This window comes from Equus caballus, chromosome 30 (assembly GCF_041296265.1).
Source record: "Equus caballus isolate H_3958 breed thoroughbred chromosome 30, TB-T2T, whole genome shotgun sequence".
NCBI lineage: Eukaryota > Metazoa > Chordata > Mammalia > Perissodactyla > Equidae > Equus > Equus caballus.
Window position 1 is genome coordinate 24882693 of NC_091713.1, and position 27616 is coordinate 24910308.

Consider the following 27616-nt stretch of genomic DNA (forward strand, 5'->3'; position numbering starts at 1 on the left):
TGGATCCCAGGCACAGACCTACACACAGCTCATCAAGCCATGCTGTGATGGCATCCCACATACAAAATAGAGGAAGATGGGCACAGATGTTAGCTCAGGGACAAGCTTCCTCAGCAAAAAGAGGAAGATTGGCAACAGAAGTTAGCTCAGGGCCAATCTTCCTCACCAAAAAAAAAGCAGTAAATAAGGGAATAGAGATCATATTAATTTGCCTTTTTCATTTTCTTGGTTCTTGATCCATGTGACGTATGCTTGTTATTCCTAGGTAAATTTCAGGTGACGTATTTGCATTTCTTGTTAATGAAGTGGTTTCTACCAATAAGCTTCCCTCTATCAGTGTCACGTTGGTAGGAAATATCCTTGTTAAAAGGTCACTTTGAAAATAACTCATTAATTGTACCAAGAACAATAAAATCTAAAGGCAAGCATCTCCAGCCCCCACGCTCCAGAAAGACATGGAGTGTTGAGAAAAGTCTGGAGGAAAACCATTAACCTGTGCTTGGAGATGAAGTGAGCCTTCTATGAGGACAGCCTAAACAATAGGACTTTGCATATCCCTGAAAAGCCAAGAATTAAGAGAAATATTCTGGGACCAGCCCCATGGCTTGGCACTTCAGCAGAGTGACTCCGAATTTTAAAAGGTGGAGATGAGAAGTCCTGATAAAACATCCCTAACCTCATCCGAAAGCTTTGCTTATCTCTGCTATTTCCAAGTATGGGTCTTCAATTGTTCTTTTAATTCCATACACTCCCAATAAATCCCCTTTTGCTTGAGTCAGAATCAGTTTCTCTTGCTTGCAGTCAAAGGAACCTTGCTGACTGATGCCAGCACTAAGTGCCAGGCATGACGCCAAGGGCAACTTTCAAAAAGGGGAAACTGAGCCTTGAAAAGCTTACCATCACCAGAAATGATGAAATCACTAAGTCACCAGGAATATGGAGAGCAAATCAATGAGCACAATGATTAGAGGTAACATTTTAAGTGTGAGAAAGAGTATATTTTAGGCCAGTAACATATGGACAAATTACCCAATGAGTTAGTAAGAACTGAAAAGATAAATAGATTCTTGAATGGCTTGGAGAAATACACAGAATGTAAACGCATAATCCTTTGTTTGCAATTCCAAATCTAAAAATCTCTTAAAAACAAAAGTTTTTTCTAGATTTGGCACAAGTCATTTGGCAGCAAAATCCAATCTAAACAAATTTGAGACTGCTTATAGCATTTATTTATCCTATTTAATGTGAATATTTACATGTTTTACTTCAGAAATATTGTGTTTTATTACAAGATCATTCTTGGGATATTACAAAATATACAGTACACGCATTTTACTACCTTTCCAAAATCTGAAAGAACAAAATTATTTTAAAACACATGGGGGTGGGGGCTGGCCCCAGTGGTGCAGTGGTTGCGTTCACACATTCCGTTTCAGGGGCCCGGGGTTCGCCGGTTTGGATCTCAGGTGTGGACCTACACACCGCTTGTCAAGCCATGCTGTGGTGGGTGTCCCACATAAAATAGAGGAAGATGGGCACGGATGTTAGCTAAGGGCCAGTCTTCCTCAGCAAAAAGAGGAGGATTGGCAGCAGATGTCAGCTCAAGACTAATGTTCCTCAAAAAAAAAAAAAACACATCAGGGGCTGCCCCATGGCCAAGTGGTTAGGTTCTCGCACTCTGCTTTGGCAGCCCAGGGGTTTTGCCGGTTCGGGTCTTGGGCATGGACATGGTTCCACTCATCAGGCCACACCGAGTTGGCATCCCATATAGCACAACCAGATGCACTCACAACTAGAATATACGACCATGTACTGGGGGCTTTAGGGAGTACAAAAAGGAAAAGACAAAAAAAAAAAGATTGGCAACAGATGTTAGCTCAGGTGCCAATCTTTAAAAGAAAAAAAAAATTTAGAAAAACAATCAGGCCCCAGGGGTTTAGGGCAAGCGTTGTGGTTTATGTTACGAAGGAACAAAATACCTTATTGATGCCACAGCTGGAAACAGAATACTGTTAGAAATTGCCAGAATCTATGTGGCCATCCTTTTGTTCTTTTCTCATTATCTTTACTGAAAAGTGTCAAGTTATCAAAGACCCATCTATTCTCAATTATCTAGTCTCCCTTATGAATAAAAACGTCCCTTTGTGAGAGAACTGGCTGGAATCAGCATGAAATCTCTGGCCTCTAATTAGACAAATCTAAATGACCCACAGATACTGAAAGCAAACCAGTGATTTCAGCTTCTTTGGCACCATGTTGTGTCATTGGGTTAAATAATTGGCCACATGATGTGTAGAAGTCTCATGTCAGTTTTCTAAGGAATGGTTAACTCCAAGGATGTGTCTTAGCTCAGTTTTCTCACCAGGAGCTAAGGACAACCAGAAACCAAGGGACCCACATTTCAGAGGGGACATGCCTTACGGACCTCTGGCTATGCTGCCCTTTTGTAACTGTTACTATCAGCTCGGTGTCATCCTTCTCCATACTCATTCCACCCAAATGGAAGTATTTAATTTGGTTCTTATCACAAACTGATCTCAAATTTGCATTTGCCAGCTAATCCCATGTTGTTACAACATAAGAAGGATAGAGAGCAGGAAAAGAAAAAAAAAAAAAACTAGCCTATCGGCTCTAAAACTCAGTTCTTACAGGAAATATTTTGAAAAATATAGATTAAATGCTGAAATAAAGGACCTAAAATATTGGATTTATTTAGCCTGTGTAACTTGTGGGTCTCTATAGACCCTGAATAATGTTACAGAAGTCATTTAGCAAGGAATATAGCAAAAGAATTGGTTTTCCCTTAACGAAAGAACATTTTTGCCTTTGAGATGAATTTGCATGGCTCTCAAACCTGAGGGTTACTCCATTCTCAAGCTTCCTTTCAGAAAACATCTTCACTGTCCTAGACACTTCGGTTCACCCAACATCTGTTAGTGGTTTGAGCCTTCTGCAGAGGATTATGTTTTTGAGGTAATCCGTATATTTGTAGGGAATAAAAACAAAGAACTGAGAAACCGCCCAGAGGTGTGGACTGATTAACTAGAAGGGTGGTGACAATCTGTGGTTGGGGAAGTGGCCATCCACATGGTTTGCCTTCTAGGTGTCAGATGTCCTTCTCCGTCACTCTCCTCCATGGCCCTACATCATTGTATTCATTTCTGTTTTTGGGTTGAATCGTTGAAGTCAGCTGCCAAAATTTAGTTATGTGGGAAGAACAAGATAGCATTCCATAGTCTAAATTAATTCATCGATCAGTTGACCAGTGATAGAGCTCTGGGAGAAAAGGATGTAGTGTGGATAAATTCTACTGGACAAGAGGGTCAGGAAACATCTGGAGAAAAGGATTCTTACAGAAAGAGAGGGGGGAGTTGCTCACCTTGGAGGGCGAGGACCAGCAAATGTCGCTTACCTCACAGCCATTCACATAACCAGCTTGGTAGCTAGTGTGGTTGAAGGTGGGCAAACGCTATGTGATATTACAGGCACCTTCTCAATTTTCAGTAATACTTCAACATTGAATGCCCTAAACGGGGTGGTACCCAGTGTTTATAGCACAGAAGGATTACCCAAAGAGCGTGTTCAAAGTGCAGATTCCAGGGTTGGGGTGGGGATTCCCAGAAATCTATATTTTTCACAAGCAGCTCGGACGATCCACAACCCACTTTTTCGACATATACTGCCCCGGAGGGTACAGCATCGTTGCTATGCTGCTTAAGCCCGATTTTCAAGTGGTGATTTCCCAAATCAGTGGTTCGCAGCCCTGACTGCACATTAGAATCACCCCGGGAACTTTAACAACATTCCCAACGCCCAGGCCCCATCCCGCTGGAGTTCCACTTCTGGGCTGGGTCCAGGCATCAGTGAGTTTCAAAAGGTCCCCAGGTGACTCTAATGTGCAGCCAGGGTTGAGAATCACAGTCCCCAACCGTTGTAAACTGATTGCCTAAATAAGTGAAGCCAGCTCCCCAGGAGTCCCTAATTTACATGATGAGAATTGATGACCAGCCTGTTTACCTTGGTCTAGCCATGGCTTTCCTCAACAAGAGTCCTGTTGTTTCTGTATGAAGCTGGAGGGGAAACGGAATATATTATCTGCAAAGTTCATGTCTCAACTCATCGTATAATTTCTTTTTCTCTTCCTCGTGGATTTAGTTTGCTTCTTTTGTCGTTTCCTGTTGTTTTGTTTCTCGCTTGGGGGGCCTGGTCTTTAGTGGTAAGAAGAACATTCACCATCATTTAAAATGAGATTTTTGTAGTTTGATTCATTTCAACACAGCTTCCAGAATTCTAGGATTCGGAACTATCTGAAAGATCAGCTTTAATAAGACCAGTAAGATCTGAAATATGAATCATAGAAATTTGGACACATTTTTTTATTTTTGCCGGGAAGATTAGCCCTGAGCTAACATCTGTGCCAGTCTGCCTCTATTTTACGTGGGACGCTGCCACAGCATGGCTTGAAGAGCACTGCTAGGAGCACGCCCAGGGTCTGAACCTGCAACCTCCGGGCCACAGAAGCAGAACACTCAAACTTAGCCGCTCTGCCACTGGGCCAGCCTCTTGAAGTTTTTTTTTTTTTTTTTTATGTTTCACAAGGATGGATGGATGGATGGATGGATGGGGTGGCTTTGCAGAGCGATGCAGTGGAGGGTCCCATTAGAGATTCTCAGTGAATTTCAAACACAATTTAGTTTCCCAAAACCTAATTCTCACACAACTCTGTAAATGTGCCATTCCTACATAAATGAGATGCCTCTTTACTAAATGAAATTCTTCCAGTGTATAGACCTTTTCCCTGAATGGAGACTACAGGCTTGCTGTGCTACAGAATATTTACAAGTCCAATATGATTTTTTTTCGCAGTCAATACTCATTTCTATCTTCAGCTCTTTCAAAATTGGGCTGTACTGATATATACAATAGAAACCTCCAAATTCTACGTGGGGAAGTTGTTAAGTGATCAGCAAGCAAATTAAGACACTAGTCTCTCCGCATGCTTCCGAGAGGGACCTGGGTGTGAGTCTCCTCGATAAGAAGCTTCCCTTTTCACCTGTCGGGAGGGAGCACAGGCTGACGAGTAGCTCTCAGTAATTGTGCATTCGTGTTCATACTCTTGCTTAAGGCAATGACTCACCACGGATTTGCCAGGGCCTGCCACAGCTCCCCTTTCACTGAATCCTGCTGTCAGTGACTTAATTAGCTGTCCTGAAACGTCCCCGCTTTGACAGGTTTTTGCGATGTGCACCTACGCGCGCACACGCCATCTCCGAAGGCTCCTGGTGCCTCGTAACAGGGTGACTGAGAAGCGACAGGTCAGCCTCAGAGGAAACTCTATGAGTCACTCGAGTGTGGGTCAGATCTTAGGGCTGACACTGTGGGAGCCCGCGCAGGATGGCAGCCTGCTATTTTCTAACAGAACCGCACTGCCCCCAAACAATTCTGTCTGGCAATTTACGTAGACGAGGATGGAAGGAAGGGTTGTGAAGGAGACATCCAAGGGGACCCTCACTGTTCCTGCCTAAAGCTGCTGTCTGGAGGCTGCAGGAAGGGGGCTGCAGAGGTCTTCTCTGTACCGGTCCCCACAAAATTGTGGATAACAAGCTAGAAGGAAGAGGGAGAAAGGACAGCAGCTTAGCACCCTTCTATCACTATTTCTGGATCCTTGAGCAAATTAACCTCTTTTGGCCTTTGCCCATCTATAAATAGAAACTCCCTCCAGTTCTAAATTCTAAAGGCCTAAGAAGAGATAATCTACAACCATACGCTTAAAAAAATTCTAATCGAACTTTTGCTTCTCTTGATCAGCTTTCGTAATCTATAATTTGTAAGACCTGATGGAGTGAATTCTGATCCTAAGCAATTTGATTTTCTGATAGTATTTATCTTTCAGTTGCATCAAAGCAAGTGAGTATATAAGAGATCAGCTTCAGACAATACATTGTTATGCGGTTATCCACCCCTGAAATGGACATACGGAAATATCAGTAGTGGTGTTTCTTATTGAAACATATTTATTTACTAATAAATGTATTTAATAAATTATAAATATATTATAAAATATAAATGTAAATAAATAATAAACCTAATGTATTTAGTTTATTACGTATAAGAGCCCATTTAGGTCCTTAAGAAAATCTACACCATGGACAAGGCGTCATGACCATTTCACTACAAAGGATAGAAAGCCAACTTTAGTTTAAACAGAAGGGAATTGTTTCTGCTCACCTGTTTGGGGAGAGGACTGAAGAAATTCCTTGAAACCAAGGAAAAGATGCAAACCCCAGGTCTCTCAAGGAGCCTGGGATCCAGGACTCGATGCCATTGGATTTGTTCTCTCACCTTCCTTCATCCCAGATTGTCTCTATTTGGCTTCCTTTCATACCAGACTCTCTCCAGGGATCAGAGAAAATCACTGCAGGCGCTGCCTGATTCAAACCTTCTCCGCGCCTTGGTTTCCCTGTTTTAGAATGTGGATAGGAGCAGCCTTGAACCCATAGGCTGGCTTTGGAATTTAATGAGTTGACGTGTGAACGTGCTTAGGGCAGTGCCTCATACACATAGACTCTATCAACCAGTACAAATAACAATAGCTATTATTATAACCAAGAGAATAGAGGATGGTGATTGAATAGACCTGGTCACAGGGCCCCCCTCCTAAGGTCAGGGCTTCCTGGAGATGTGAGAAACACTTTCAGCCAGAAACAAGAGCTGTCTCAGTGCACTACACACACCAACCATGCTCCCGTGAAATAGTTCTGATACTTATGCTCTTTCCTGTTAGATGCTCGCAGCCATCCTTTTTCCAGATGAAGAAACTGAGTGAAAATCACACAGCATAGGCAAGATACTTAATTTCTCACTTTTCTCATTAAAAAGCAGTATGTTTGAGAACCAAGACATCTTGTGTGTCTAGCAGGCTGCCTGCTACATACTAGGTCCACCTCCCCACTCTACCGTCAGCCCGCACTAAAGAAAAGGAGTTAGTGTCTTCCAAGAGGGAAAAGAGCCAGGTTAGGAGAATCTTAGGTCTCTATCAGTGAGTCATTCATAAAATGTTAGAGTGTAAACATCTGCCACCAAGAGCACAATTGGCTGTGAAGGTGTGCTGCCCTTCAGTGAGGCGGGTCAACCTTCCTTGCCCTTGCCGCTTCTCAGGAAAAGAACAACGCCCACATCCCCATGACTAAGATTCCTTCCAACGCTGGTAGTCTGATTCTACATTTCCATGACTAGCTACTTGCTTCAAATTGCTCATTTTCTGTGCCTATCACCCTTACTCCATCCTTTTCCTAAGCATTTTTTATATCGCGTTTAGGGAAAACTTACTGAGCATGTTTTCTGTTTGGTTTTGGACTTACATTTAATTAGGTATTAATCTCACTAACGTATTTCTGACCAACATGGAGGCTTTTGTTTGGTTAGTTTCTCCCACAAGAACTAAGCTGCTCCCGCCCCCAACTCCCACAGCTCAAGGTTTTAAATGATTTATTGATATTGTCTGACTCAAGCAGGGCATTGGTTCTAAAACTTTAGAAACGGAGTGCCATCTTCTTAGGCTGAAGGCCATCAGGACATTTCCATGAATAGAAATCTGCAAAAAAGAATTAAAGACCAGCTTCACCCATGAACAATTTATGCAAAAAGCATAGTTTCTGCATTTATGCAAAAATTTCTCAGCAAGCGCCCTGGCCGCAGCGTCACCAGGCACCACAAAAGCCCATGGTGGTCAGAAGATGCAGTGTCTGTCCCTCCCTTCATACCTTGGCCCTGCAAAGCCTTCTGGAACCTCAAAACAATCAGGGGAGGGGCAGAATCTGCCAGGACCCTGACGCTAAAGCTAATGTTCACCGCAGCCCTGGGAGAGGGCAGAGAAATACGCATGGAGTTGAGTCATTGAAAATAAAGCTATAGTTCTCGCACTCTCGCAAAAACAAAATTTGAATTCTGCCACTGAGCCAGGGACCATGTCTTTTTTTTGCCATCAGGCCTTGCATTCCTACCGAAGATCATTTCTACCCATGTGCTTGAGCGCACACTCAGGAGCAAGCTCTAATTCACCTATGCGCACATCCTTGTTCTTTTTCTGTCGCTCACGGCATCCCTTAGGACTCTATTCTTAAGCTCCCATTGTTGGCAGTCTTCATGTTGCCTTTAAGACAAAGTTATTCATCTGAAGCTGGGTTGGTTCTCACCCTCATGCTGATGCAACTCAGATTTATATTTCACTTAAGCCAATATTGATCCTCCTGTCTCTGTGTTGGAAGCATGTTTGCTGGACGTGAAATGTTAAACGCAACCAAACTTTCTCCAACTGAGTGTAGAAAATGTGTAATTCCACCCTGCCATCACGGCTCTTCACAACTGGCTCCTGTCCAGTGAGATGGACCATGAAAAGAAAGGCTCCCCAAAGTCACCTGAAACTTAGGTCCTGTGAAAGTATTAAAAAAAAAAAAGAGGGTGAGACATGTTTACTTATTTCTGTTTGTCCTATAAGTTGAGTATTTAATAATCTGTCGTTATTAAGCGCCCATCGAGCTCAAAGTGCCTAGTTCCTAGGGTTGGGGTGGGAGGCTAACCATGAATTCTACCCTTCAGGGGCTTAAGGTTTAGTTGATAAGACAGAGAGGTACACCCATGAACAGTGTATCCGTACAAATCCATGGATGGTAGTATAAGCCATGGAGAGAGATATTTGCTGGATCTGAGTGACGGCTCAGCAGATGCAGCGAGAAACAGAGAAGGCATTATTTTCAGGAACAGCACGATTCCAGACCAAACTCTCCTGGCCACTCTCATTCCCCTCTCTGGCCAGATGGGCTTGAGGACCAAGGGGATTCTCTGATATTAAAGACTAAAATCAATGCATAGGGACATGAGGGGTCGCTGTTTCTCTCTTTCTTCAGTCTCACAAAAAAAGGCACTTCCATATCTCTCCATCACTAAGATCAAATGCCTCTCTCAGCCTGCCCACTGTCATTAGGACCTATGTAAGGTTCGAAATGTGCCCCTCTGTATCAATCAGGATCTCAGCAGGAAACAGATGGCAACCTCGAAAGGGCATTTGAAGAGAATTTAATGAAAAGACTACATATGAGGTGTGGGCAGGATTAAGAGAATCAACAAGGAATGTTAAAGGACCCAGGACCTAGCAATAGCCAGAAGCTATTACCCTTTAGGCCTAAAGGACAAGGGGAAGATGTTTCTGGAATTCAGCAAGTGCTATAGCCAGTGGAAAGGCGCTGCCCTACGGAAGCCGTGGCCATAGAGAAGGGATGCAGCCTTGCCAAACTGGGGTGCCAGAGAGAGGGAGCAGGAGAAATCAAAACACCAAACTCTCTCCTTCCTTTGTGAGACAGCTGCAGAGTCAGCCTTATAGGGTACAGAGAAGATCAGAGAATGGATCTGGAGACAAACGGAGGATGCCCCGCACATCCCCCATACCTCAGATTGGCGCTTCTTCTCACCTAATTTGTGACAAGGCCTTCCCCAGTGGAATCCTTTCTGGGCTAGGGGATCATCTGGCAAGCTTTGCATGCCACTCTATGATTATCGATAAAACACTAAGTAAATCTGAAGGCTTAGGGAGGATTGCACTTAAGTACTTGGACTAATGGTATATTTCCATTAAATTCTAAATAAATGTCTTGGGCTATAGGAAGCAATCAAATCTACAGGTGGAAATGAAAACGTTAACATATTTAAGTAAATCAGATGCTTTCAATTGTAATCTTTAAGAAAATGGTTGAGACTTTCTCTTGTAAATTGACTTATCTATCTGCTGATGGATCCGATCATTACTAAGATGCCTATAAGCATCTAGAAAGCTGTACGGTCCTCTCCTTAATGTCTATAGGCATATTTGTAATAGAAATTGGATATAAAATTCTTTTCTCTGAAGAATCCATTGTTTCCTTTTGCTCATACTTTGGGATGCTTTTGAGAAACTTTAATTAATAATAAGGCAAAGTAGAAAATGCCATCCAGTCCATAAATTTGGATGTAGGAGTAACATATCTGAGAAGCCAGGCTTTCGCTTATTCTAATCCTCAAAGTTTAGAGCCGGGACATACCTGGAAGAGAGAGAGAGAGAGAGAGATGTGGGCTAAATTCAGAATGCTGTGAAGGGTTTTCTAAAGTATCATTGATCCATAGCAGCTAAATGGAACCCAGGAGTGAGTTACAGAATTGCTGTCTAGTCCCGCTTTCTCTTCCAAACGGTGAAGTTACTCTGTCGTGACTTTTCACACAAATCCTATAATAAGAACCACTATTATTTATTTAGTGCTTGCTATATGCTAAAGACTATGTTAAAAGCTTTCTATGTATTCATTCATAATAACCTTTTGAGACATGTTATTAACTAATAATAACGCACTTAGAATGAGGCATTGAGAGATTAATTAACACACTTGAGGATACAGTTGGCAGGTGGAAGGACTCAAATTTGAGCCTTCAGATTCAGGTTCTAAAGACTGTGTTCTTAAATTCTCCCCCACAGTTGCTCCAATCGCATTTGTATACAGCTCTGAGGCTTTGAAAATCTTGATAGAATACTTAGAAATGTGCTTGTCTGCCACTCCATTCCTCAGAAATTTGTAGAAACATTATTACACATGAATCTTGGGATGGTCCTGTAAGGTAGGTATTATTACTCCTTTTGTACAATCCGGAAGCTGAATGACTTGGTGAGTTACTCAGTAAAAAAATGGCAGAGTCCCAACTCGGGGGTCCAGACTTTCCGACCCCAAGGCCAGCAATCTCTCTCCTGAATCACAGCCTCTTCAAGTCACCCCCATCAGGAGCATGAAGTCCTGACCCTGCTGAGATAAACTGGTTCAGAGATAAACTGGTTCAGATTGTAATCTGGGTTGCATGATTTACTCACTCTATATTCTCAGCAAGCAATTCAAATTCTCTAATCCTCAGTTTTCTTACCTGTCAAATTGGGTTGAAAAGATCTATCTTGGTAGGGTTGCTGTGAACTTATTAAATAAGCTAATTTAAAGGCCAGGACACTGTTACATATAAAATTAAAATTTAGGCTATAATACATAGAAATTATTCAATATCCAGTTATCCTTATAAAATGTAAATCAGATAAAATCTCTCCCTACTGGGAACCCCTCCTTGGCTTCCCATAAAATCCAAACTCCTCTCTGGTTCAGTGAGGCCCTTCATGGTCTGACTTTTGTCTACCTCTGTCCTCATCTCATGGCTCTTAGGCCCTTCCTCGCTAACCTTGCACCAGCCTTCTTGAGAATTCAGCCTCAGGGCATTTGCACTTGCTCTGCCTTTGCACAGAATGTTCTTCCCCCAGATCTTCCTCCAATGGTGGCCCCCTTCTTGCCGTTAGCATGTCGGCTTGAAACAGCCGATCCCTACGGGGCTCTATGACAATCCCAGGGCAGGATCTCAAACACTTAGAGGATGTGCCCAACCTTCCTTCAATAGGTTCATATACAAAAAGATGAAGAGTTTTGGCTTTTCCATCACACACCTGTATTAGAAGGCCAGCCCTGCCACTCACCAAGTTGCATGAACTTCTCTGTGCCTCCATTTCTTCATGTGTCAACTGGTGTGATAATAATCATACCAGCCTCAGAGGATTGGTGGGGGATGAAATAAATTAGTTACCTAATACACTTATAAAAGTGTAAGTGCTGGGGACCAGCCCGGTGACATAGTGGTTAAGTTCACATGCTCTGCTTCGGTAGCCCAGGGTTCACAAGTTTGAATCCTGGGCGGAGACCTAGCACCTCTCATCAAGCCATGCTGTGGCAGCATCCCACATAAAATAGAGGAAGATGGGCACAGATGTTAGCTCAGCGACAATCTTCCTCACAAAAAAAATAAATAAATTTTTTTTTAAAGTGTAAGTGCTCAATAAACCCATTGAACTGCTTTTACTTATCCTCCATGAGAGCTGAACAAGACTGGATTTCTGTTTTCCCTCGGGGAGAGCAGATATAAGCAATAAACAGTAGCTTGTGCTAAATTCCAAATTTTCATTATGATTTCTAAAATCAAATTGAAGCTAATTTCAGTCTTTCCCACTAATTTCGAAGCCGATTTTCCCTTCCTCATATTTTAGAAGAGAGCCGTATTCATATTTATTGAGTGACTTCAACAAGCAAGACAAGGTGTTAGGCAGTGGTGACAGAAGACACCCTTTCTAGCAAGGAATATAGTCTTTTAATTTCTTTAGTTGCTTCACATCTCTGAAAAACTGCCAGTAGAAAGGATGACAAGGTCCTGCTGTAGCCATCTTCCCCAGGGTCCCAGCATTCAATTAAAATCACGTTCCATCTTACTTGATCCAAAGTGTTTGGGATGAAAGAAACCTGGAATGCAGGGACTATATCTGTACAAGTATAGCTCCCATGTACCCAGCAAAGTACCATGCAAACAGAGATGCTGAGCAAAATCCATTTGATGGTGAAAGAAAATCAGAAAGGTAGATAGCTAAACAGATAGCTACCGAGAGCTTTTGAGCAAGCTGTTCCTTTATGACTATAGCCCACAGGACTGCTCATGAAAGAAAATAATCTTGTTATCACGTAATTTCAGATTTATTGCGTTCTCTCTTTAGCTATGAGTGTCTCTGACCACAAATCTGGCAAAGCCCATTTTGGCATCTTGGTATTCGAACCTATTCAAAACCCACAACAAGCTATCCTTTAAAAAGGCATTAGCGCGAGGGCCATGGGAAAATGTAGTCCAAGGTTGTAGATGAATTGATATGATTTCCTTGATTGTATCTTTTTATTTATGAGGCATAATTTATGAGCGCTGGCGAGCAAACTGCAATGAGTGATGAGGAGCTACGGCTGAAGTCATAAATCAGGAGCAGAGAAAGAAGTGGGGATTTTGATCGAATCTATTGAATTAGCTGTTGGCCTCAACCAATACGAGTATTGGAAAGACCTGTTTAATATCTGTTCATCTCTCTCCTGGGGATATGATAACAATCTCATTACATGCCCCCAGGAAACAAATAATTTAATTGTTTGCCTGTTAACATGCAACCTATTTACTATACTTATTAATTACAGGCATGTCTGTTCATGTTGGATTTTTGTTTATTTCTGATGCAGATTGTCGCGAAAATATATTCACATTCTCCCTAGGGGCTGTGTGACATGAACACGTCCTTAGTGGTGTTGAAAGGTTTTTGTTTTATCAAAAATTGTCATTATTCCATAAGGAAGCATGTTATAGAAGGTCAGAGAAGTTGCAGAGAACTAAAAAATTCCTCCATGTTTTAATCCTCTGAGAGGAACAGTTTAATACAACGCTTAGAATAAGCAGCCTGGAAAAAAGAAGAAAATCTCAAATTTCTCCAAGGGTGAGGACAGTCACCGGCACTTACATTAGGAGTCAACAGATTAGAGGTTTTTTGTGAAAGATCACTGGCTGAACTTGGTTAGTTCTGTATTCCATTTTTACACGGAAAATGATAGCGAATACAAGACCAGATAGACATCAGCTGGATGCTGATGGTACCGAAAGCGTCACTAATTATGTTCCCGTGGCTTTAACAAGACTTGTAGCGTTCCCTCAGCCAAAAGAATCATAACGTATTTTTACAATTAAGGAGATTTTTTGTGATATGATAAAGGAAAGACACAGCAGGCAATCCCTGGAAATTCACAATGAGCTTCTCTTTGCACTAAGACTATACTTGGAAAGTATCAGTCCTAAGAAATGTTATTTCAGGAAGCTGTGAGTCATGGAGAGAGACAAAGCATTAAAATGAAAACCACTTTACAGTTAAAATGTAGAAATTGTGCTAAAGGACCAGCGCAGGAACATAAGCGCCCAGCGGCCACCACTGGGGGAATTTCTGATCCATCCTCCCTTCCCTCATCCTCTGCAAAGTCATGATTCCTTCTCTTGCTCTTTTACGAAAATTATCACAAATGCTTCTGTTCACAAATTCTTGCTTTCCTTCTGGAATAAAATTAGAAGGAGAGATGTTGGGTTGAGAGAAATTGGGAGCACTAAGAATAATATGCATCCAGGCTGTAAGGGAAAAATAGACCCAAGAAGTTCCAGCAATATCAGTGTTTCAAGAAATTTGCGCCTGGAGTGAAAACTAGATGGCAAATGGTTGTTCTACATAAGCTAGTGAACTCTGGTTCTGTTTGGAACTGTGACCACTGTCACAAACTCTGTAGTGATTATTTTAATTTTACCATATTGAAACAGGTACATGCTTTGTGCTTATTTGAATGAATGAAGTACCACTTTAACTGGACAGCACATGAATAGAAATGGAAAAACATATAGTGCCTAGATTTCTGTGCCTGGTTCTATGGAAAATAGCCCTCTGTTTTTCTCAAACAACATTGGACACAAGAATCACTTGGAAATATGTTACAGAGGTACGTTCCAAGGTCCTTTCACTAGAAATTCTGATATAGGTACCCAAAATAATTTTGATGATCACAGCCAAAGAACGTATTTTGACAAAGACTCCTCTGAAGGAAGATTTCTAAGAAGCAATTTTCCGTAGAGGAAGAACAATTAAACTCATTGTTTCCACAGCAATGAGATTTGGGCAGCTTGATGACAGATATTGACACTTTATGTCGTTAAAAATGTTTAAGGCAAAATACAGTAATTAGTCCTGGGGGGGAGGGTAAATAAAATAACAATTTCATTTTTTTTAATGGACAATAGCACAAAGATGGTAATAGTCACCAGATTTAAAAAATTACACTTGAAAACAAAAATATAAACAGATACATGAGTCTACTATTTCACTAGTCAATTACAGAATTTGCAGTTAGATAATTTTAGTTGTTGTGTATTTATTCAAATAGTTAATCTGTGTTTTCTGGACATCTTCTTACATTGTAACTCTTTTTGTGTTTACAACCAAAACCTTCGAGAAGGAAGGGTCTCAGCTTGGCCAGTCCTAACCTGTTCTCATTTTTAACAGCTCTCCATTGGAAGTTCCTAACTCTTACGTTATGATTGTGTGTGTGTGTGCTTGCGAGCATACGCGTGCATATACCCATATGAACAAGCGTTCATTAAATCCAAATAATAAGTTACTTTAGGGGGAACTTTAATCATCTTTAATTTTTTTTATTATAAAAGAATAAGTATGTTTAGCTGGATGCTGTAGGTATGAGGATATTCTGAATAAATCAAAGATGATTTATTTACTTTTTTTTCTCTTGGCCATGGAATTCATAAGCCTTTCTTTTATTTTTGACCCCTATAAAGTTCCTTCTTTTCTGTGAGCAGCTCACACTCTGTTATGTACCCAATGATCATGTGAGGAAATCTTGAGATACAAACGAGATGGATTGTCTTATTAGTCAGGTAAAAGGTAGGTAGATAAGTAGTAAATAGATAGACAGATAGATAAGTAGACGATAGATAGAAAGAACAGACAGAGATAGATACAGTAGGCAATTCTATGTCTGGTCTCAACATATTTCATTTCCTGATTTTTATATTGATTCCTTAAAATGAAAAAATCAGGACATATTGCTCAAATTTTCCCAAGCAATATCTCTATTTCTTCTTTCTCCACCCTGTAAAGATGGATCCAAATCTTGGGGCAACTGTTTCTCAGTAGAAATCATAAGCATAGTCTGTTAGTATTTTTATGCTGACTCCATTCCTTTATCTCTTGTTTAGCTGGGCATTGACAAAAATCCACAGCGATTTTTGGGTAAAGGACGTTTTTACCTCAACAGAGAGAGAGAGATGGAGAGAAAGAGAGAGAATATCATTGACAGTCGTTTTTAACTTTTCTTCAGATGGATTGGTATAATAGAAACACTGCCTTGTGGTACAAGTTTTGTGAAATTCATAATGCTTCATTATCTCCATCAGCTTTCTCTTCATTGCAACTGCTTTCATTTTCCGAGTAGTCATGTAAATAGGCTGATCCTGTTTTGCATAAGCATGTTGATTTATATGAATGCTATTTTGATCTCAAATTGATTGAATACTAAAAAGAAAGACTAGGGAAAAGAACACCGTTTTATGAAGGTCTGTTGTCAAAGACAAAAGATACCAGATCCTACATATATTCTCAGTGAGTGATGGGGAATTTTCTATGTCTTAGTTTTTAGAAAAGAATATTTCTAAAGAAATACAGCAAAACACTCTAATATTGAGACTCAAATGTTTTAAAATACCATGGGTTAAATTGCATTTCGAAGATAGAATTCCATCCAGTCAAAGCTCATGTAATACAGGAAGGTATGAGGGTCAGTCCGACCTGCCAACACCAGCATTAGAAAGCCTTATAGTATTTGGTGCTCAGTAATTAATCGGCAACTTGGTGAATTTTGATTTTATGACACCTCGCTGCACTTTCCTCCTTGTTTTCTTCCCCATCCATCGTGGCCTCCACTAAAATTCTATACGCCCCGAAATCACCAACCATAGCCCTACTCTTGGCAAAGAAGTGGATATCAATATGTGCACCTTATTCGCATCCCTTTTCCAAGAATATTTTCTTTTCAGACTTTGTCATTCATTGGGTAATAAAGAATGTTCCCCCTACGCCCCAGAAAGATATGTGCAGTAAAGAAGGTTAGTGTGGAGCAGCCTGAGGTGCCAGGGACCCTTTCTCATCAGCCCTGAAATCTGACTGCTCATCAGTAACCCATACCTACCCTCCCTATTGTAAGCCCGGCCTTGGCCATGTCAGAGGGCAGGGTAGGAGATGCCGCAGTTCTGTTCTGACCTGGACTCTAGTTTCCCTGAAGCCTGGCTCTCCTGGGCTACCACTAAGACAGTTTCCTCCTCCTTACTTCCTTGTGCCTGTCCCAAGAAACCTCCATCACCTGAGACAGCCTGGGCCTGTCTATCCATCCTTGCCTTTACCTAATCCAGAATTGCAGGTCTGTGTCTATAGACAAGCCATTTAATTTTCATGATCCCGAGTATCTTATTGACTTGTATGAATGACAAACAGTTTATCGTATGTATGGATGTGTACAGATTATGCAGTAAAGCACAGTCTGTTGAAAAGAGCAATAAAAGAGTTTATTGGAGAACAGAGCACAGAGCGCTAGTTTCAGCTCTTGTAGCTTCTGTCATCTTGAACAAGTGAGTGACGTTTTTGGAGCCTCAGTTTCCTCACCTGTAAAAGGGGCTGATGATACATTCTCCAGCCACCTTACAAGGTTGTGTCATGAGGACTAAGTCAGCTAAGATGTTATAGTGCTTTGCCAAGTACAGTTTATACAAATGTGAGCGATGATTGTGTAAATGGTGAGAGAATGTATCAGAGTTCTAAACAAGCAGGTTCTCCTCTCTAAGTCGGTTAGTTGTCTCTTAAACGTGGGACTTCTGGCAATCCTATCAGCAAGGAGCTGGAGATTTGCTTTTGACAGCAACTTAAGAGTGATTCAACATCAGAAATTTTACTTTTACAAAGAAATCTGCCCAAAAGATGCGTGGAAACACTGATAAGAGTTGGCCTAACTATTAAAAATCTATTTATTTCTTCTCTTGAAGATATTACTGATGCAAAAGCAAAACAAACAAAAACGGAACAAAACTCTCACTGCAAAGTATTCTCCTACAGTTTTTTTCCTAAATATCTCATATTTTGAACGCTATGCATGCTTTTTCACACTGCACACCTAGAACGTGTGTACTATCAAATCACACAAGTTTTCTTGACTTGTCTTTAAAAGTTCAAAAAAGGAGCTGTTCCGGTGGCATAGTGGTTAAGTTCACATGCTCCACCTCAGCGGCCGGGAGTTTGCAGGTTCAGATCCCGGGCACGAACTTAACACCCTTCATCAAGCCACACTGTGGTGGTGTCCCACATAAAATAAAGGAAGATGGGCATAGATGTTAGCTCAGGGCCAATCTTCCTCACAAAAAAAATAGATACAGTTCAGAACAAATTTATACATAAATATATAAACAAATATAGATATAAATATAGCAGAAGACACCAAATAGGAAATAATTTCCCAAAGTTAGACTTCACACACGAGAGCTTACTAAGGAATACTCCTACCCCTAAACATTCAGACAGTCTTCTTGTATTGCCATTTAGATCTATCATTCTGATTGATCACTGTGTGGTTGGCTATTATTGGCCTAATTTAACCCTATCCACTCACACATCCATCTACTCTGTCTATTGTACCTGACATTCGACAAATTACTTACTCATGCAAATGATGACCCACGGCAACCTTTTAGGATATTCGTGTTTAATTATACAAATGGTTCTTGATAAATAAGATTACACATCCTTCCATATGTTTATCCCCTCCTTGATGAAAGGAAAATTTAATTTTCATGCAGATTTGGGGGGAACGTCGTTGAAGAATTGCTGAGTTTTATGTAGTCCGCAGATCCATCCAGTTTGCAGAAGCTGACAAAATCACTCCTCACCCCGCACAGAGACAAGCACTTTTTCTTTAGTCTGAAATCAGCCTGCTGCATTCCAAAATCAGGGTTCCTCCTTGGCCCCCTCTGTGTGTACATGGTCCAATGCACAAATGAAGTAGGACCTGCTCTCCTTTGTGATTGCAAAGTTGCTGGATCAAAGTTTATCTCATTCTGTTGTGGTTAGTTGCTTTGGATTGCTAACTTTTTTTTCAACCTGAAGTTATCTCACTTTTGACTTGTCTTACTGATTTCTCTTTGGAGGTCTGCGCAGTGAATTCAGCAGGAAAAGCCCCCAGTAGCTGGACACGGTGTAGAACTGGGCCCGCCCCCCCAGAAGGTCTCAGGGCCCCCAAGTTCCACGCGGTCTCTTCCACCCAAGCATTGGTCCACATCAGCGCCCCTCGGAAGCCCAACGGAATCGTCAGTCTCTACAGATTGTTCTCCAACGACACCAGCGGGGTGGAGACAGTGGTGAGCAGCAGAGTACTCTGAACTAAAAGCCCAGGATTGGTTTATTTTTAAAAAATAAACAATGGTGCTTTTTCTTCTCCTTGCTTTTCTTCTCCCTCATCCTTCTTTCTTATCCATCTCTTCTCAGTTGCCCTGTGACGAACTTAGTAGCACAAAGAGACCTCTGAGAAGAAATAGAAAGCGTTAGGAAATATAAGAAATATGTAAATGTTCAGGGAGAGAAGCACTAAACATGGTGTTAGGGACTCCGAAGATGTAAGAAACCTAAGACTTTAGAGATAATCAAATTTAGTGAGTTGAATGGAAAACACATGTCAAGCACTTAGTGTAGTAGCGGCATATAGTAAGGGGCTGACAAATGGTCACTGTGAGTGGTATAAATGTTAACGTGAAAACGAACAAAGAGAGCAAAGAATATCCTCGGAATCCCCATCATGGCATGTGCAAATCTCTAATAACACAGAAAACTCGGTCTTTCTTTCGATGACTTCTAGAAAGTTCTAGCCCTTTGGAAGAGACAGCAGAACAGCTCCATCAGCACGGCTCTAGCTTCACTGTTAGTGTAATAACACGTTTGGGGCACATCAGGGAGACAGGATGGACTGTATAAATGTATAAGGAAATCATCTTTCACATAGTGTTTTAGCCAAGCCATTGGCTGGAAGGGACACTAATCCCTTATTTAAATGAAGAGGCAAAGAGCCAATGGGATGAAGTCTCTTTTCTCTTAGCACAGCTTGCGTCACGCCCACATTCCTCAGGAATAAATACAGATGATGACAGTTTGTTCACCCAAACCTCACAGAGAAATTGTGCAGATCCCACTATTACATTATAAATTATTTAGCCTGATTGAGGGAACAATTTGGGTGAATGTGGAGAAATCCTCTGAGGCTAGAGTGCCAGGTATTGAAAGACAATTTCAAAAGATAACTTGCATACAAAGTCTCCTATTGTATGTTAAAGGAGTATTAGCATATTTTCTACAGGGCTTCGTATTCAATAAATATAGATGATGTAAATACAATCAACCCTTGATTATCCATGCTTATAAAATGATAATATTAATAAATGAAAATAATTTATATTTCGAATGCATTGTATGCATTTTTTAAAATAACCGATAGCTCTTCTTAATTATATGTTGTTTATGTCAGTGTGAAAATTAGTTTCCAGTCTCTGAACTCTTGCGTTCCAAAGATCCCTTAATAAAACCACGAGATCAAAACTTTGCTCCAAATAAACCTAAAAGTTTATAGTGCAACAAAAATGAGTGAGAGAAATTGAGAGACTATGATATTTTGTATCAACCAGCATCCTCAGAGAAAGAGATGGACTTTCAAGATCATAAATACATATAAATGTACAAAATATACAAATACACGAGATATTTATTTCAAACTCTTAAATACCCAACTCTAACATGGATTTGAAGGGCTTTTCTGATTCAAAAATGACATGCAAGTAACAATGGTAGAAAATGGACTTTAGTGAATGTTGACTGGAAATTTAATTCAAATACAGATTTTGGTTTTTGAAAGACACCAGTGTGAGGGTCATGGAATTTGATCAATATTTTGTGTGTTTTGTGTCATTTTCTAGTATCTTTCTATGGTAATCGGTCATGGATTATATTATGCCTTGTGACTTCTATCCTGTTATCTCAAACTTCTTTCTGATGGTTATATCATTACATATTTCACGTGTGTGAGTCATGACTCTCCAGTGGATTGGAAATTCCTTGAGGGTCAAGACTATCCTGAATGCCTTGGGGCACCTCCCAGAGCACCTGGCTCTATTCATGTGAGGTGGGATGCATGACAAACATTTATCAGTTGTCTGTTACTTGTGACATTGTCCCATCTCGTCTTCTCTCCCCTCCTACAGCTGTCTGAAGGCATGGCCACCCAGCAGATGCTTCACGGCCTGCAACCCTTCACCACGTACTCCATTGGGATAGAGGCTTGCACCTGCTTCAACTGTTGCAGCAAAGGGCCCATGGCGGAGCTGAGAACTCATCCCGCGCCCCCCTCGGGACTGTCCTCTCCCCAGATCCAGACCCTGGCCTCGAGGACAGCCTCCTTCCAGTGGAGTCCCCCTCTGTTCCCCAATGGTGTCATTCAAAGGTAGTGGGACAGCCAGAAGGACAAAGAAACCAAAATAAGCCATGCATACAGACATACAGCTACCCAGCATGCCCCAAGGAAGACTTGTATATTGAACAGATACCTGTAGCAAAATAGACGAGTAAATTGATTTGCGTGGTAACGTTCCCTGCAAAGTGTTTAAATCATAAAATCAAGTAATGATAGAAAAGTGAACAACAAAATTGTTTTTAAATAAGAAAGTCGATGCAATGTGTTTGCATTCGTTGAGAGAATACGTCCCTCCTCATGGGTCCCTGGAATCATTCATTCTATAGGCCTCAGCTGGAACATGAGAAACTTCTGTAGTCAAATAGAACCCCCTTGAAATTCAAAATGTTGTAATGAACCACTGTTTGAAAGAACAAAGAAGTCATTTCACGCAAAATAATCTGGAAGGGAAAAGATTGTTTTTATTTTCAACAGAAGGGAACAATTTTATCGCTCTCCCCTAAAAAGAGAGAAATATCTTATCTCTACCAACAAGGATTACCAGTTGCTGGGTGGACAGCAACATGTGTATACGTGTGACTTCTCATCATTTCTCTGGTTACATCGGCTGCTCATTTCCAACAGTGTTAAATAAAGTGTTTCTGAGAGCAGTTCCTTGCAAATGGAAATTTTAAAGAACTTGTAGTTCAATGAAAACTAAATGTCTCATCACAGTAAATGACCAGGTTTAAAAGAGAGTTAAACTAATCTATTGCTCGTTTTCTCTTTACATACCCATTCTCATCTAGCTATGAGCTCCAGCTCCACACGGCTTGTCCTCCTGATTCAGCTGTACCGTGTACTCCCAGCCAGACTGAGACAAAGTACATGGGACCAGGACAGACAGCCAGCCTTGGGGGTCTCCAGCCTTACACCACCTACAAGCTGAGAGTGGTGGCCCACAACGAGGTGGGCAGCACGGCTTCCGAATGGATCAGCTTCACCACCCAAAAAGAACGTGAGTAGAAGTGGCTGCCTCCATAGGCCAGAGAAGTTGGGAGGGCAGCTGGGAGAGGCATGTCATGAAAATAGGGAAAACCAGTTTTTCAAAAGGATTGAGTGAGTATTCAATTACAGTCAATGCTACTGAGACATCAATGAAGACGACTGCTGGAAAAAAATGCCTATTAGGTGAATTTAGGAAGATTTTTGTGTAGCAATAGGGCAAAAACCAATTCAGAGGGAGTTAATGCACAGGCAGGATGAAAAAGAGACAAATACTAGAAATGAGTTTTTAAAGAAATTTTCCACTCCTTTTCTTTTCAAATTACATAGCACAAATCTCTAGGATTTCCAGCAAGTGTTGAGACAGGGGACTGTCAAGAAAGCAAAATGGCATTTGAGTGCAAAAAAGGGCAATTAATTAATTGGGGTCTTCTTGCATTTCTATAAATAACTTCTTTTCTGATTTTACAAGGAATATATTTCTATTGTTTAAGAATGACAAATACAAAGAGTATTAAGAATAATATAAGTAGGGGCTGGCCCAGTGGCATAGTGGTTAAGTTTGTGCACTCTGCTTTGACAGCCCAGGGTTTGCAGGTTCAGATCCCGGGCACAGACCCAGTACCACTGGTCAAGCCATACTGTGACAGCATCCCACATAAAACAGAGGAAGACTGGCACAGATATTAGCTCAGCAACAATCTTCCTCAAGCAAAAAGAGGAAGATTGGCAGCAGGAGTTAGCTCAGGGCCAATCTTCCTCACACACGCACAAAAAGAATAAAATAAGTACTTATAATCAGAACTAGCTACATAATTTGGGGGCCCCAGAAGAAAATGAAAATATAGGTCCCCTTGTTCAAAAATCATTAAGAATTTCAAGACAATGACAGCAAAACATCAAACTAAGTCCTGGACTCATCTATGTGAGGAGCCTTGTGCAACTGCATAGTTCACACACCTGGAAAGCCAGTCCTACTTATAATCCCACCACTCAGAGGCAATCATATTAATATTCTGGCATAACTCATTCCTTTAATCTCTTTCCTATACATAGGTTTTATTGCATGGCTTAGATCATATTCTAATGAAAATTTCATAGTCTGCTTTTTATATTTGACATTATTCTATTTGCATGTCCTATGGTATTAAAAATTCCTTAGCCATCAAGTTTAATGACTGTATAATATTCCATCATATGGATTGGTTGGGCATTTCAGTTGTTGCTGATATTTTCCATTTATAAACGTGGTGAGAAATTGTTTTGTGAACACATCTTTGTTTGAATGTCTGACTATTTTCTTAAATTCCACAAATGGAATTTACTACATTGAGTATTTAAGGTTTTGAATACTTATTGCAAATTTGCTTTTCGGAAACATATCAGATTATAATTTCATCTTCAGTATTTGGCATTGGCATTTTTAAAAGTAAGAGTTATGGAGGCCAGCTGGTGGCACAGCAGTTAAGTTTGCACGTTCTGCTTCAGCGGCCTGGGGTTCACCAGTTCAGATCCCGGGTGTGGACGTGGCACCACTTGTCAAGCCATACTGTGGCAGGCATCCCACATATAAAGTGGAGGAAGATGGGCATGGATGTTAGCTCAGGGCCAGTCTTCCTCAGCAAAAAGAGGAGGATTTGTAGCAGATGTTAGCTCAGGGATAATCTTCCTAAAAAAATTAAAATAAAAATAAATAAATAAAAAGTAAGAGTTATGCACTCATGAAAGTCCAGCACCTCATGCAAAGATCTTAATGTGTCTGAGTGACAACATGGCAGGATGCTAGCAATGGGTCACATGTAGAGAGGACTTTCTCATGCCTGGTACTCTTCAAGCATTTTACAAATAATCCTTACAATAAACCCATGAAGCAAGCACTACTGTTATCCAAATTTACAGATGAGAAAACCAAGGCAGAACTACAGATGGTGCACTACAGTTCCAGTATGTCATTCACACAGACCAGAATCTGAACTGAGGCTCCTGGAGTTATACAATGAGGTGGCCCTGAAAGAAGGCCAGAGCTTAAGTCATTTAGCCAGTTTCCACACCTCGAAAGGAGCAGTATTGTTCTAAATTCATGACCACCCAGCTCGGCAGCACCCTCAGTACTACCTCAGTACATACCTTCTCCGCCCTCCTCAAACCCCCCACTTCTTCTCACTCTTTCTCCCCGCATGCACACACCATCCTCACTCCTCTCTCCCTATATTCTCAGCAGAACTCCTTGACTTGTAATTCACCCGGAAAAGAGAAGTCGACAGTCAGTTATTTGCTTTCTTCTCACCCCAGACAGCCATACCCTGCTGCATTTGCACCATTCCTGTCTGCGACAAGGAAGGGGTGGTCCTTCTATCTGAAGAAACCTGCCTCTTGTGCTTTAAATACCATCCTCTCCACTAGTGATCATCCTTTCTCTCTCCTGAATCTTCAGTGTATCCTAGTTATACCCACAGTTGCTTTTCTCTCTAATGTGAAAGCAAACAAACGCCATTTCTCCTCTAGTTAATGCCCACGCTGCTCCCCACCATGGCAAAACTTTTCTAAAGAACGGTCTTCAAGTGCTTTGCCCATTTTCCTTCTTCCCACTTACCTTTTCCACGAACTTCCTCCAAACTAGTTTTCACCTCATCACTGCATGAAAATCTCTTCTAACTTTGCCCTAGACCTCCACAGTGGTAATCCAGTGGACATTTTTCTCCACTAGTCACCTTCATTGACTTCTCCGTAACATTCAACGCAATGGAATCCTAGTTTCTATGGTCTCTCCTGGTTTCCCTCCCGCCTCTTTGGATGCTCAATTTTAGTCAGCTCTGTTGGATGATCATCCACCAACCAAGTTCTTCAAGTCTCGATCCTAAACTTTCTGTCCTCGCCCTTCCATCCTCTCCTCTTCCCTCTTTGGATGAGTTAGTCTACTCCAAGTCTTCACTTCCAAAGGCTGACTCCCAAATGGTCACCTGCTTCCTGAGTCCTCTACTTCGAAATCCAGACCCCCACACCCAGCTTCCTCATCTCCCCTTGGACTTCTCATAACCAGCTTAAATTTCTTTTAACTGGACGGAGCTTGCATCTTTCCCCCTAAATCTGCTCCTCCTTTAGTCCTCATTTTCTCTGTATTGTTTCCAGCACTGGGCATAGGCTCTTAGATACCCAAAATGTGTTGTTTAATGAGTGGGCAAATGCATCCAAAATTTCTCACATTTACCGTTGGCACCACACAATCAGCATTATTTGTCACCCATGCCGTAATCAAAGCAAAGCGTAATGATTCTTAATAACGTCTACTGTCTAATTTTGTAAGCTCCTTTCCCTTTTTGCCTATTCTTCTTACTGTCCTCCCCTCACAAACCCAAAAGGAACTGTGAGAAACATTTATTCCTGAAATGAAAGTGTAGTACGATGAATTCTGATTGACTAATATAAAACGCTGCCGTGCACAAGGAGTGGGACAAAACATAGTCACCATCTTTGAGAAGTAATTACCCTTCACAATAAATCCATAAGCCAATTTTGCTAATTATTCCAGTTTTTTTGTGTGTATTGGCCAGAAGGCCAGGCCAAAATAGCCATGTGAGGTTTGCAGATTATAACCAATTCTCCTTTTAGTCATGAAGCTTAGCTTTTGCCAGATATTTTTTCGTCATGCTGGAAGATCAAAGTGAACAGATTTAAGATTTCTTTCCTTTCTGTTTTTCCTTTACACTGGAGAAGTGGCTCTAAGTTGATGGCTAGTAGATGATAGTGGCATGCCATAATGTAATATTTCCACCATCCATAAACATAAAGTTTGAGTAACACCGAGGGAGAAAGTGTCTCTTAATCCACTTACTGGATCCACAGACATGGAAAAATACAATAAATAACTGACTATTACTTGTGCTACTTTTAACTCATTATACACACTAGAAGAGAGAAAATATAGATTGGAGAATACAAACCAGAAGATACTTTGAAAATGGTATTTACAATTTTACATAAATGTGATCACATATAAACTCAGAAAGGGTCTGGAGGGGCATTACCAACACATCCGTCCCCCTCTGCCTGAATTACATCTTCAGCAGAAGAGCAGAAGAGTTAAACACTAAGATGTAGTGTTTAACAACTGGCCTTCCTGAGAGAATAATGTCCTCATTTGCAGAGCTTTCCAATTTCTGCAGTGTAAATATTACCATCGTGACTGGTTTCATGTTGTCAGTGTGACGGCACTGAACACAGAGTTGGGAAGAGATGGCTAGTGGTGCGCCATTATATAATATTTCCACCATCCAGATACAATAGACATAAAATAACCTCAAGAGCATATCATAATATGTAGTGAAATAATTAAGAAGTTATGAATTTTGAATATGTATTACCTTTATTTTAATACAATTCATTTCAGTTAACATAATTCCATTTTTAATAATGGCTGGGTTTAGTAGCCAACTCACGAAATTCCTGAATGCTTAACAATCAGGAGGAAGCAGCTCACCCATGGAGTGTACCCATGAAGTGAATTAGTAAATTGGGCTCCTTTAAAGAAATGTGTGCTGATTATAACGGGACAATGTGGGCTTTGGAGTTAAGAAGAGCTGGGCTCAGATCCTTGATCTCCTACCAGCTCTTTGACCTCTCTGAACCTTAGTCTGCTCTCCTGAAGAATTAGGAACTAGTGAAACTAGTTCTTCGAAGATTGTTTGAGGATTAAATGAGGTAAAGTAGCTCAAGTGCGAGAGGCATAGTAGCCATTACCGTTTTCTCAGTCTCCAAATCTGTTATTCCTTGTTATTTTGATGGTTTGATCACTCTTTTTTTTCTCAGGAAGATCTCCAAATCCTGTAAGCAAATCAAGCTCCTATCTTTCTATTTTCATACTATTTACAAGCCTTTCGTAGTTGTACAGTTAAGATATAGGAGAGAAGTGGAAATCTATTGAATTAAGTGACAGAGGGAAGCCACAGACAAATACAACAGTAGACTCCATTGTGATATTAGGCAAAATTTGTTTTGGAAAACAGATATTTAATGAGGGCTTGGGAACAGCCCAGTGGCATAGTGGTTAAGCTCCGCTTTGGTGGCCCAGGGTTCGCGAGTTTGGATCCTGGGTGCGGACCTACACACCGCTCATCAAGCCATGCTGAGACAGTGTCCCACAAACAAAATAGAGGAAGATTGGCACAGATGTAAGCTCAGTGACAATCTTTCTCACCAAAAAAGTAATAAATAAATAAATAAACATAAAAGAGGGCTTGATTCCTCTTGTTTTAGTATTTGCAGAAAAATTTTCTTACGGCTTTATGAAAATATCTTACTTTGAAAGATAAGAATCAAATATATCTTCATGGTTGAATCTTACAATCACAAAAGCACGTTTATTCCTTATTTTGTTATATTTCCTAACATCAGCCACAGATGGATTTAATTTTAAAGAAAACAACATAGCCAATTTTTTTCCACTGCTCACTTTTTTCTTTCCTTAAAAGCCAATTTAGGATAAAGATGGATCTTAATGCTGTTACGAATGTATTGATTATTTCAGAGAAAATGAGAGCTCATGAAATAAATCTCTTTTGACTTGACAAGATGATATGGTATTCCTTCATTTGTTTCTATGAAAATTATTCATTTAAAAGATAAGCCTCAGTTAAGGATTGTTTTCCCTTTGTTTTAGTAAGGAGCTGGAAAATGAAAAG

General features: G+C 40.8%; 1 protein-coding gene across 1 annotated transcript in view; it reads left to right on the forward strand.

Annotated features, from left to right (window-relative positions):
* The window catches only part of USH2A (usherin), a 747192-nt gene that overhangs the window by 701900 nt on the left and 17676 nt on the right, over window positions 1-27616 (forward strand). Inside the window, exons 65-67 of the mRNA XM_001915645.4 lie at window positions 18649-18858; window positions 20746-20984; window positions 21743-21951. Coding sequence (XP_001915680.3) covers window positions 18649-18858; window positions 20746-20984; window positions 21743-21951 — 658 coding nt within the window. The remainder of the gene's footprint in view (window positions 1-18648; window positions 18859-20745; window positions 20985-21742; window positions 21952-27616) is intronic.